Source organism: Sphaeroforma arctica (assembly GCF_001186125.1).
Source record: "Sphaeroforma arctica JP610 unplaced genomic scaffold supercont1.1739, whole genome shotgun sequence".
Classification (NCBI taxonomy): Eukaryota; class Ichthyosporea; order Ichthyophonida; genus Sphaeroforma; species Sphaeroforma arctica.
Window position 1 is genome coordinate 1 of NW_014038819.1, and position 11,699 is coordinate 11,699.

Sequence of the window (11,699 nt, forward strand, 5' to 3'; positions counted from 1 at the left end):
ATAAGCTGAGTTTTTTGTGCTGCGAGAGGAAGTATATTTTTCTGCTTGGTATAACTTGTTCAATGCCAGCGTGTGAGAAAATCTGGCATGTCACACTCGTCGCTTATTTAACAATAGTTACGAAACGAGGAGTATAAACAAACTCACGCACCCAGTGTCGCACGAAATCTCCTCTCAACTGTTTACTTTCAGGGTTCGGAATGTCGCTGTTCATGCTCTCAAGGACAGCCTTTGTGACCTCGACAGTCGATGACGATCATAGAGGCCGGATCATGTCTATCCTTGGGTTTATCCGTCGACTTATGGCCCTCTTTGCACCCATTGTTGCTGGGTTTATCGCGCATTACACCATGTCGTCCAACGTGTTCTTTCTGCAGATAATTCTGTGTGTTGTGTACGGGCTCTGGGCGTTCTATTACATACCCGTGGGCGTGGGCAAGAACGCTACCCTGCACCGTAGGGGAAGCACTGGGAGTGTCGACGCGGATTCGGCGCTGGGCCTAGGCGAGTACAGTTCGATACTGGAGGATGGGGACGCCATTATCGGCGGCGACGGACACGAGGCTGCGATCAGTCACGCGCTCATTACCAACGACGGGCAGATACACACCAATGAGACGTTCTATAGCGGTGCCGGGGAGAAGCGCGATTGGTGCGGTCAGTGTGAGTGCGTGGCCAAATTGTTCGGACCGGTAATCCGTCAGGTGAGAAAATACGCGATCACGGTGGGGCTGTACTGGAAGCATCTGCTCCTGGTCGGCACCTACTGCCAGGTCATGAACACGGTACGGCAATCCCGGGTGTTACTCATACCTCTGCAGGCCACTGGTATGGGACTGTCGGACTTGACGGTGTCCGTGATAGTGGGTATTGGGTGGGGCATGGACGCGCTGTTTGCGCCTGTGTCGGGGTACATGATGGATCGCCACGGCAGGCTGTTCTGTGGGTGTCTGACGGGGCTGGTCATGGCGGCGTCTTTCTTCATACTCGCGGGGGTGAGTATTATGTACCCTCCCATGGAAGGTGCAAGCCTTGCGGCTGAGCTCGAAGGTACCGCACCACTCAGCGCAGGTATGTCGAACTCGACTACGAGTGGCACCGACGAGACACTGACTGCGGGCAGCCACACATCCACTGAGGCGGTTGCGGCTATTCTGATTGCATCTATGGCCATGGGGATCTCTAACGGTGCGAGCGGGGGTCTTATCCTCACACTGTCGAGTGATATCGCGCAACTACATCCGAGACGCAGGGGAGAGTTTCTGGCACTGTTTATGGTCATTGTTGATACTGGTATGTTGTACAATAGACTTGGTCGCAAACACGGGGTCATATAGGGAACGTAAAAGGTGTAGCGTGGTTCGGTTTTGTACATGGATATCTGCATGTAGGCCAGTTTTGACTCATACTGGCAATAGAGTGTGTTTGATATGCAAATATTGCTGTGGCAACGACTGTCAAACATTTTATTTTTTCGCCTTGTGATCACCCATGAAACAAGTCTTGTGTGTTACAAATATCGTGCCATGTCTGTGTATTAGGCTGCAAGTTCGTATTCCCAGTCAACTATGGGGGGACATGCACCGTCAGGCTGGTGGTTGTTTCTATTAAGGGATATTGTTCGTGTTTCTAATAAAAAGCGTGTTGGCCCTGCGCCTCCCGCATTGCGGTCGCCATACACAACTATCGAATTTGACTGTGCGTGCTGTTGCTTTTTGACCACGATCTCATCTAGTTACAATATTGTGCGTGGCACTTCAATACATAACACACATATTCCGTTTTCCCAAGTACGGGGTTGATGTGCATGGGCGTATCCTCACGTATATGCTATCGTGCAGCACAGCCTCGACTAGCGCGAGGGCCCTTGTCAAGAACATCACATGCATACGCTGCCACAAGATAGTTAGGGCCAAAGCCTCTTTCCCTCTGTGCTTGTCTCAACCCCAGCACTTCTCCAAACCCTCATCTACGATGAGCGTGACGCATTCATTGCTAACCATGCTCCCGGGTCACACACCACATCCACTCTCGTCCTCGGAAAGGTTTTATCTTCGGCCCGTATGTCGCCGGTGCCATTGCCAACGCCGTCGGAATCGCGTGGTCTAGCGCTGCTGTGGGGGTCCTGTCCATCGCCAGCTCACTCTGGATGCTGCTACTGATACCTGAGACAAAGGGTATGGGAGCGCGCTACCGGCAGTTCCTGGAAGACCGCGCCAACGAGGCAGACCTGATGCGGGACACGCCTGTGGGCACCGAGTACGATGAACCGGAGAACACCAAGACAGAGGAGAGTGGGCCGAGGTCGCTGCAGGGTGGTCCGAATTCATGACACACAACTGGTAGCGTTGCCTAGAGGGGGTAGGGTACGGCGGTGTTTGATACTTGGTTGATAGAATCTGGAGAAGGTGGGGTCGCCAGAGAATACGCCTGCGGATATGGGCGGGAATCCTGAGATTCGCATCGCTCGCTTTCGTGGATAGTGCAGTCAATCAGTACTTTCTTCGTCTTTGAGGCTCACGGGGTCTGCAAATGGGTCTTTTTGTCCGGCACACATCGGTGAAGTCTTCCAGCATAGCAGTGCCAGAGCGCACTCGCATGGGGCACGAACAAGCAGTTGTTTGTGCAAAATATTAGCATATATTAGTTCGAACTTATAGAGGTGGTGTCAGCATACTATTGTGATCGTCTGGGTCATAACGTCTGCATGCGGTGATGATCATCCCGCACACACTGGATACGACCTTGTCACATACAGTGCCAGAGAGCACTTTCATGATCGTCATCGAATGAGATGTACAAAGCTCGTCGATATAACCTGTCATAGTTCAAGTCAGTACAATACAACTAGAGATGGGACGCATGCTAATTTAATCTTAGGGCTGGTGGGCCGTCAGCCGGTTGCTGCTGTTTGTTATACTCAATCAGCTGTGTGTGGATACATTGGGCACATGCTAGTCTGTACGTGCGACAAGTGTGATATTATTTCAGGGGCTTTTAGACTGATGAGGGCCGCTTTTAATGACGAGATTGCCGCAAATTCATTGGCATGTGTTGGTCTGTGTCAGAGATGATGTACTATTTCACATGTTGTATGCGCTCGCGTGTCTTACGATGAAAGTATACCAAAAACCTTTGAATTAAGGGGAGGTCTAGAAGTGCCAACGTAGGGTGTCAGTGAACACTCGCGTGAGACAAACACTCCATCTCTAGTTTTCCGTGCAAACACGCAGCGTACGCAGACGGGAAGTGATGGGCACCACACTGCACTTGGGGCCGGGAGAAATGCATAGGACTGCATTCACCCTGATGCGGTCGACGAATTGTTGGTAGGACACTGGCTTCATGTTTACAGAGTCGGCTGCTACAAGCGCGCGTGTGTGTATATGGCAATGCAGGCGCATTCACTGGAATATTTACATAAGTTTGATAGTTGGGTAGTGACCACGTGTCCGCAATAGCGAGAGCTATCGTGTGAGGAATCTATTGACATACATATACGCGCAACGGTCGTATACGGACACTTTTTAGAGTACTTAGCAATGAAAAATGGACGCTCATGTCTTACCGTTGCCATTGGCTACCTTTCCCATGCTGTAGCGCTGATTACATCGCAGAATGAGTTGTCTGTGGAGTCACTGATCTATGAGAACCGTTTAGCCTCTTAGCCTGTTGACGTCCTTGATATTCCACTCTACTGTCAAAAGTGCAGGCTTGAGAAAACTTGTGTTTTTTTTCGAATAAACGCCAACACCACTGTAGTAGGTTTATCCTATCATCAAGTCCTCAACAATACTACCATGTATAACACCCTGGATACATAGGAGAGAGATGACCTACAACGACTGGTAGTAAACTGAGACCGCTTAAGCGCACACCGTGAGTCTGTACACGCACGATTTGTCATCCATAGTATATGCCTTACAATTGATCCTGACCATTAGAGAATGTGCTACCAGAGCGCGGTTGCCTAAACGTCAGAGTACATCGTAGTAGATGCCCGCATTCACGTAGGAAGATTGTGAGGAAAGCGGCTCGTAATGAAACATTGTTACAGTTGTCTGAAGTCACTGTAAGGGCTGCCCAATCGCAGCCCACGAGATCTGTGCGGATATGAGCAGTGTATTACTTGAGTGTTACTTACTCGCACAGAGCCGGATACATAGGCTGCTACCGCCAGATCAGAGTCAAGCCCAAGTGCAACGAGTGACAACTCTATACTAAATAAATGTATTGCAATATTCACATAAACCAGATCCAAACAACATCAAGTGGTCAGAGTCAAGTATATAGTAGTACTGTCTCTCCAGCGTAGGTAGCGGAATAGTTCTCTCCAGCTTAAATAGCAGAATACAGTCTGCTCTGTAGTTCCATTATTATTGGCCGAAGCACATCTGCGTTCATGCACACCTCCGGGCGCATATATTTCTTGCGGCGTTGGTGTGAGTGTTGTATCACTTTATGTGACTTAACCTGAACTAGACACCAAGATGTGCATCAAGCGCAGAATTGGAGCGGTATATTGGCAGATACACTAAAGACCATAAATATCTTACTGACAGACAGTCCCATACAAAATGACCCCAACGGGTATATCACTAGGCGTTGATATCACCTATTTTGGAATGTGATGCTCTCGCCAGTGTCAAGAGTGATCCCTTGACAACGACACAACTAGCACAGTAGCCGTTCATTTGCTCCCCCTTATACCCTGATATTCCTGGCACAGAATGGGTGCAAATTCATTGGTAAACGTACACCTTATAGTCATCAACTTGAATTATTCCCCCCTCTTATTATTATATTTATTTCAATCTTTTCATTACCATCTTTATAGTCCTAGACGGCTGAATATTTACATAGCACTATGCATTACACCGGGACGACTATTAACAGTACGGCCTGCCCGAGGTCGTTCTCTCTCGCAGCAATGACCATACATCATGCGAGAGCACACGTATACATACGCAGATACTAGATCTCGGTCACACGCCGGGTCAGCAGCTACCTAGTTACAAACTGCAATAACACTCGCGCACGTTTAACGTTTGGTGTTGATGGCACATACCGCATCTGTAGTCCTGATAAGGCGGGTAGTATACGGTATTCTAGCCGCTCCTGAAAAGTTTGCCAGACCCCTGTACTACAATTTGAGTCACGAAGGCGTGATATGTACCTAAAACTATCATCATCGCTGCAATACGGCTTAAAGTACAAGCGGCTCGGTTCTTCCTACCCTTCCCTATCAACTTCATATCCCAATCTCCTTCCAAAGGACTTGAAATCTCCGCTCTCCCGATACACAACACCAACCAGTGAACTAGCTCACGAGTGCACACCGAACCACCCAGCGCTCCGCTGCGCCGTGCTTGCTTTTGTGAACCTTGTTCTAAATTTACTAAATTGTCAGGCCAGCTCACCCGGACATACCCAGACCCCCATAGCTCCGTGACCTTGATGACGGCCTATTATCGCCCCAGCTCTCCAGCTCTTCCGCGGCATTGGTGCCGATGTTATCGAACGTACTCGTGCCTGATTTGTCTGTGCTATTCAATTGGTAGAATTCCGAGTTGTCGTTGGAATTGCCTCGCATGGTTCGGATCACCGCCGCATCTGGGAGGTCTGTGGTCTCCAGAGCGGTGTATGCTGGACGCATAATATTGAACGTTTCGCGCGTGTCCTGGACCACATCACCAATAGCGAACACATCGCGGACGGCGTACTCCTTGGAGCGCGGGCGTCCGGAAGAGGTGTCGATATACTCCTCGGGATTGAACACAAACAAGTGTGCAACAGCGATGAACAACATCTCTATGCAGATAAGGAAATCCTGCAGACCGTAGGAGAGATACTCGGTGGAGTAGTAGCCGACATTGCGAATCAGCCCCACACCAATCATGAACGAGAAGCACACTCCCTGCCAGAAGGAGAAGAAGATGACGGCCTTGATGCACAGAAACTTCCACAGCGGTTTCCATGGAGTCAGCTCTTCTTTAGTGGCTTTGTAGAACAAAATCAGACAGTACAGCGCGATCGACACGGATACGTTGATCAGGATGGTGTGGTACAAGTAAGCACAATTAAACTTCCATTCTCCATTACAGTATACACCTGTGGCCTCGGCTACTACAGCGAAGATGGCACCCAACGGCTTTAGCACAACAAACTGCAAGATACCTCTCTTCATATTTAGGAAGAAATACGGGCTCGATGTCTGGATGGGCGAGAAGCAGTAGTTCATGGGCCATGAATGCGCCATGTCTGCTTTTCGTGAGAGTACTAGCTTGGCTTGTGCTTCACCGCCCAGATAAGAAACACACAACAGGAAGAACTGATACAGCACATAGGCTTCGTACACATCGCGGAGAGTGTCGAGATATAGAGCAGCCTCAACAAACACTAGAGAAAACCATGAATCTAAGGAGTAGATTGGAACCAGCCCTAGTATGCGCACCACACGCCTTTGCCGCTCTGGGTGTACGTATGAGACGAGATGCTTGTATATGCCATATCCGGAAATGACAAGGGACGCTAAGACAAATAGACCAGATACTATCTCCAGGAAATGCTGCCATTCTAACACAGTTTCCTCGGCGGTGTGCTCATCGGGAACCACACCGATGACCGTTGACACTGCTCTGCCGACTGTTTTGGCGGCCTCTGTGACAGTCTCAGTCACATTATCTGCGACTCCTGTGGTATTCGCGTTCATCGTAGTTGTGACGTATTATTGCACGCGAAAGTGTGATAATCTAATGACCATGCTATTCACGTATGGAAAACCTGTAAACAGCACCTTCGTGGTTACTATGGCGATGAAATAAACGCAATTTTCAGTACAAGTGGTCAAAAAGAAGTTTGCGTGCCCCCTAGACAGTTCAGTACTAACGATAGCACAGTCTAGTCGTGTGCAGTACGCACTAAACTGAGTAGCAGTACGTGTTCAGCGTAACATACACGTGTAATGTGTCCCCGCGCTGATGCTGCATAGGCAATATATGTGGATGTAAATATCAACTATCAACCAGGTCCAGCATTCCACACCCATCAGCCAACCACTCACACATATCTGTGTACGGGTAACTGACTCATTGTGAGTCATAGTGATTTTGTGCAGGCTATCAATTTCTGCAATCTGAGATACGTACGTAGGTTGTCGAAAATCGGGAATTCGGGATCGACGGACCATCAAATCGCAACAGGTGGAACGTTCGGTACCTTTTATATCCTGAATATTTTAGCATACTATTCAAAAAACAAAATAAAATTATGTGTCAATCTTCAAGATTTTCAAGATTTTTTGGGATATTTGTAAATATTTTCTGCTGAATAAAAATGACGATTTTCAAATTTGTGTTGGTTCACACGTCCGTTGAACGATATACTACTGGCTCAGGTGAATCATATCGCAATCCAACATATCCAGAAGCGTTGTCGTACACACCTAAGTAGGACAAGCTAAAGTGATAAGCGTCGTGGAGCATCAAAATCAAAGAATGCGTGCATTTGTTTATGGAACGCTGACACATAAACCTGTGTTAGAATCTGTATTGGGCCATGTCGTAGGACCACAAAGGAGAGCTGTCCTGTGCGACCACGCACGCTTTGCGGTCGATGGCGAGATCTACCCAGGTGCTGTGCTTCTTCGTTTATACACTTGAAATAGGAATGTATAGGCGAACTTATTAGATTTAATCAAGCTTGGCATAACTCGAAATATAATATACGCCTTTACAAGACCCCTTCTTTTTTGTTGTCCACCTGACTTTTCAAAAGATCAGATGGGGTTGGTTTCCTTCAATACACCAGAGGTGGAATCATTCCCATATTCTGCTTGTATAGTGATTGCTCAGATGTTAGATTTAGAGAAGCGATACCCCGCGGTCTGAAACTATATAATTCTCCTCTTGGATGGTGCAGGTCTGATTTCGAAGGCGGGCACTAGCATCGAAGGCCTTGTTTTCGATGTTTCCGCGGAAGACATACAGATACTCGATGAATTTGAAGGAGAGGTACATAATACTTATATGATGTATGTAGTTGTATGCACTTTGTATGCCGTTTTCCACAGGACTTCAAAAGATTATCTACTAAGAAATAATATCGGATATAGTAATTAACCGAGTCAAATTGCTTTATATTCTAAAACAGGAATACGTTCGGACAGCTGTTTCAGTCAGCCTAGTAGAGCCCAATAATACTGACACACCCGAGAATAGCTCAGACATCGAAGCAAATGTATATATTTATATTGGAGATCTTGAGAAACTGAAAGGATCCTGGTCACCAAGTGACTTTGCAGCTACTACAGGTCACGGCGCGGATGTAGTGAAGCAGCTATGGGATAGGTTGTATTGAATCGTTAGTAAGTACGTATGTAACAGCCCTGGAAAGGTTGGACTGTTCGTCTATTAAAGTAGAACTTGAGGGAGTGTTATAATTTCTGTACCAGTGCATTACGGACAAGTACCAGCTTTTTATTCGCAAGGCACTCTGAAACTCTCGCAAGAACATGGCATCACACTTATGTACAGAACAGTTTATTTAGACGAGGACAGGCAGTCTCACTTCCTTTTACCCTTGAATACAATTAAATGCAGCGTTCGTGTAGGGTAATATTGTCCTTCATTTCCGTTGATTTTGTCCTGGCTGTGAGTGTAGTTTGTTATGCATCGTGAGCACGATGTCATAACCGAAACCAGCGTGAGCAAGATAACGAGGCCATGGCACATGCTATAAGTTTTTCCGCGCCCTTGTCGCATTTGATGCCGATGCCGCTGTTCCCGTTAATAGAGTATGTCGCTCCTTCATATCGGCGAAGTGTACGCCCCCAAATAGCATCAGTTGAACGGCATCTCGCACGGTTACATCCATCTCGTATTTGTATTTGCAGACCACAATGTAGCCGATATGTGCAGGGACAAGAAGAAAGATTAAGCCTGGAACGAGAAAAAGACAGAAGGCAAATCCCTTCATCAGTGATTTAGTAAGAGAATGTTGCGTATCATCATTCAGTTGATCGACCATCTTGAAGAAAGAATTCGAACTGGCGGTAGACCGGTAGTGCAACAGGTAGCGGTGTTTTTCTGAACATGGACGTGTGGAGGCCCTGTTTTGATATTCAAATAATTTCCGTGAAACGTTCACGACTTCACGTATTTTGCTCCCACTTGCTCTGTATATTTCGCAATTTTTACATAGCCTTATAAATTGAACAATATTTATGTTTTTACATACAGTTTTTGGAACTTTCATGCCATCAGTTTTTACTTCAATTTCGAAGGGGGGTTTTTTATGAACTGTTATCACAAGTGGAGTTTCTATCATGAGTTTCCCGACTAAATACTGCCTTCCACTATACACTCGTTCTTACTTACCTACTGGACTTTGAGTTGACCTTACAAATAAGAATTAACTACATAAATGCGTATAAAATAGTTTTGTCCCTTCTCAAGTTCTCACAAACTTACCATTTCAATTTAGGACGTTGTTTAATAGCCCTTCTGGCAAAATCACAAGATTTCTTCATTAGGAAGAAACTGAATTTACTGAACCTGTCATCTCTCATTATCTCTGATATAATTAGTATAAACAATGGTATACTCTTGCTTTCAGCTTTCCCCAGGATTCGTGATTCGTTCAAGCATTATCGTCATAAGAATGTACCGATTCGTAATCAGGGTTATCATGTGACTCGATAGCTAAAGCAGAACATAAAATATACCAAGCATCTTCTTTGGATGTTGACTACACTATTAAATATATACTCTTCGTACCTGGCCAACCCCCAGTTTGCATGAGCTCTGAACATACAAGAAATCCTTGAGACCGTCTCGAGAATTCCTGTATAGGAGGAAACTATATCTGCGATGTATATCAACATAAGTGTATAACCTCAATCAAGCATTCAACATTTTATTCGCATGGCACTCTGAAATCCTTGCAATAACAAGTGTTTCACATTCATACATTCATCTCCGGCACTTTTCGTTGAGAAAAGCACAGGCAGTCTAACTTCCGTTGATCCCTGGATGTGATTTCAAATCAAGCGTTCGCGTAGAGAAACATTTTTCATTTAGTTCGGTGCTCTCTAGTATGCCTTCAGCAGAGCTGTTAAAAGCATCGAGAGCATGCAGTTCCAGCTGAAGTGACATGATCACATTATGCCGCGTCACATACTATAAGTTTTTTCGCGTCGCTGCCGCATACGATGCTGAATCTGCTCCCTTTGACTTGGCATTTCGCTTCTGCATATCTTTGAAGTGCGTAAACCCAAACAGCATCAATTGCACGGCATCTAGCACGGTTACATCCATCTCGTATTTGAACTTGCAGACCAGAATATAGCAGAAATGTGCGGGGACAAGGAGGAAGATTAGGCCTGGAACGAAGAAAAGGCTGAAGCCAAATGCCTTCTTCAGTGCTTTAGTGTAATCAAATTGTTGGGTGGCCATCTTGAAGATTTGTTTATTCGAAATGATGCTGTGGTACGACAGACAGCGGTATTTATACTATGTAGTAAATCGAGAGAGAGAGAGAAGTCCACTATTATCGATTTATCTTTTCATGTGGTATGGATGTTTCATTTACAGCCTAAAGGCGTGTTCTGTAGTTGTCAGTTGTGACACACGGGTAAATAAAATAGTAAATACTAATAATTTTTTTGCTCCCACTTGCTCCAATTGTATGTATTTATACAGATTGTAAAATTTAATCTGTTTGTTTCAAAAAAGCCATATTGAAAGCGACTATTGTTTAAAATAAAATAAAATTCAGGGTGAAACCTGTCTGAGGACTGAGGTCTGAGGGGCAGCGACAAGAGTGAGGCCTGACCGGCTGAGGCCTGAGGCTGTCACTTGAAAGTTGAAACTTGAGAAGTTGAGACTTGAGAGGCCGAGTCTCCGAGACACAGAGAGAGAGAGAGAGACTGAGTCGTCGCGACTCGTGACTCCGTGAGGCGTGGGTCTGAGTGCGAGTTGTGACTTGTGAGGGGGGGGGGGGGTAAAAATTTGAACCTTGGTATTTATTGATGGTTTTGTGCTTTGCAGGTCTCTTGGTTTTGGCCTTGGGTTTGTATAATTATAAAAATTAAAGAACCAAAAAAAAACAAAAAACAATACAAATACAGGATGTACATTTGTACATATTTGTTTTTTAAAGCAAAAGAAACAAAACAAAAAGAGGGGTTATACTTATCCAATCCCAAGAGAGTATTCCCAAGTCCCAACGTTAGCTGAAGAAAAGTATTTATAAATAATGTGGATTCCTCTTTCCAGTGGCCAATCGACAATCATTCAGTCACTCAAGATTTTTGGATATGTCTCCGAGTCGCGTTCGAGAAAAAAAAACGGTTTCTTAAGTCTCAACCTGACTCACTTTGGAACATGTGATTTCTACAGAGATCCCCGTGTTCTTAGGTCTCCTGCCCGTGTGTTTCCCGGTATGTTTTTCCTTCTTTGGAACAGCCATAGCCGAGAGACCTAAAAGATCCAAAGTCTTCCGTTTTCGAAATAATTTATAAAAAAATTATCCATAGCCTCCTAACAAAGACAAAATACTTCTAAAACTTCAAAATAAAAAAAAGACACGGTGATTCATTAACATGTATCGTAGCCAAGAGACCTAAAAACAATCATAGCCAAGAGACCTAAAAGCAATCATAGCCAAGAGACCCAAAAGCAATCATAGCCAAGAGACCT

At 45.6% G+C, this 11,699-nt stretch overlaps 4 protein-coding genes across 4 annotated transcripts; 2 read left to right on the forward strand and 2 right to left on the reverse strand.

Annotated features, from left to right (window-relative positions):
- The first annotated feature begins 186 nt into the window (after nt 1–186).
- SARC_11530 (hypothetical protein) lies at nt 187–4,001 on the forward strand. The gene is made up of 2 exons (XM_014294378.1): nt 187–1,293; nt 2,046–4,001. Exons 1-2 carry the CDS (start codon nt 201–203, stop codon nt 2,330–2,332), a joined length of 1,380 nt encoding a protein of 459 aa, XP_014149853.1. The 5' UTR covers nt 187–200; the 3' UTR covers nt 2,333–4,001.
- A 734-nt stretch (nt 4,002–4,735) lies between these two features.
- On the reverse strand, nt 4,736–6,953 carry SARC_11531 (hypothetical protein). The gene has a single exon (XM_014294379.1). The coding sequence runs from the start codon at nt 6,710–6,712 to the stop codon at nt 5,417–5,419; it is 1,296 nt and encodes a 431-aa protein (XP_014149854.1). The 5' UTR covers nt 6,713–6,953; the 3' UTR covers nt 4,736–5,416.
- Nucleotides 6,954–7,391: 438 nt separating this feature from the next.
- Nucleotides 7,392–9,179, forward strand: SARC_11532 (hypothetical protein). Its single transcript, XM_014294380.1, has 3 exons — nt 7,392–7,632; nt 7,921–8,012; nt 8,152–9,179. Exons 1-3 carry the CDS (start codon nt 7,497–7,499, stop codon nt 8,356–8,358), a joined length of 435 nt encoding a protein of 144 aa, XP_014149855.1. The 5' UTR covers nt 7,392–7,496; the 3' UTR covers nt 8,359–9,179.
- On the reverse strand, nt 8,569–10,479 carry SARC_11533 (hypothetical protein). Its single transcript, XM_014294381.1, has one exon. The coding sequence runs from the start codon at nt 9,325–9,327 to the stop codon at nt 8,734–8,736; it is 594 nt and encodes a 197-aa protein (XP_014149856.1). The 5' UTR covers nt 9,328–10,479; the 3' UTR covers nt 8,569–8,733.
- Between the last annotated feature and the right edge of the window lie 1,220 nt (nt 10,480–11,699).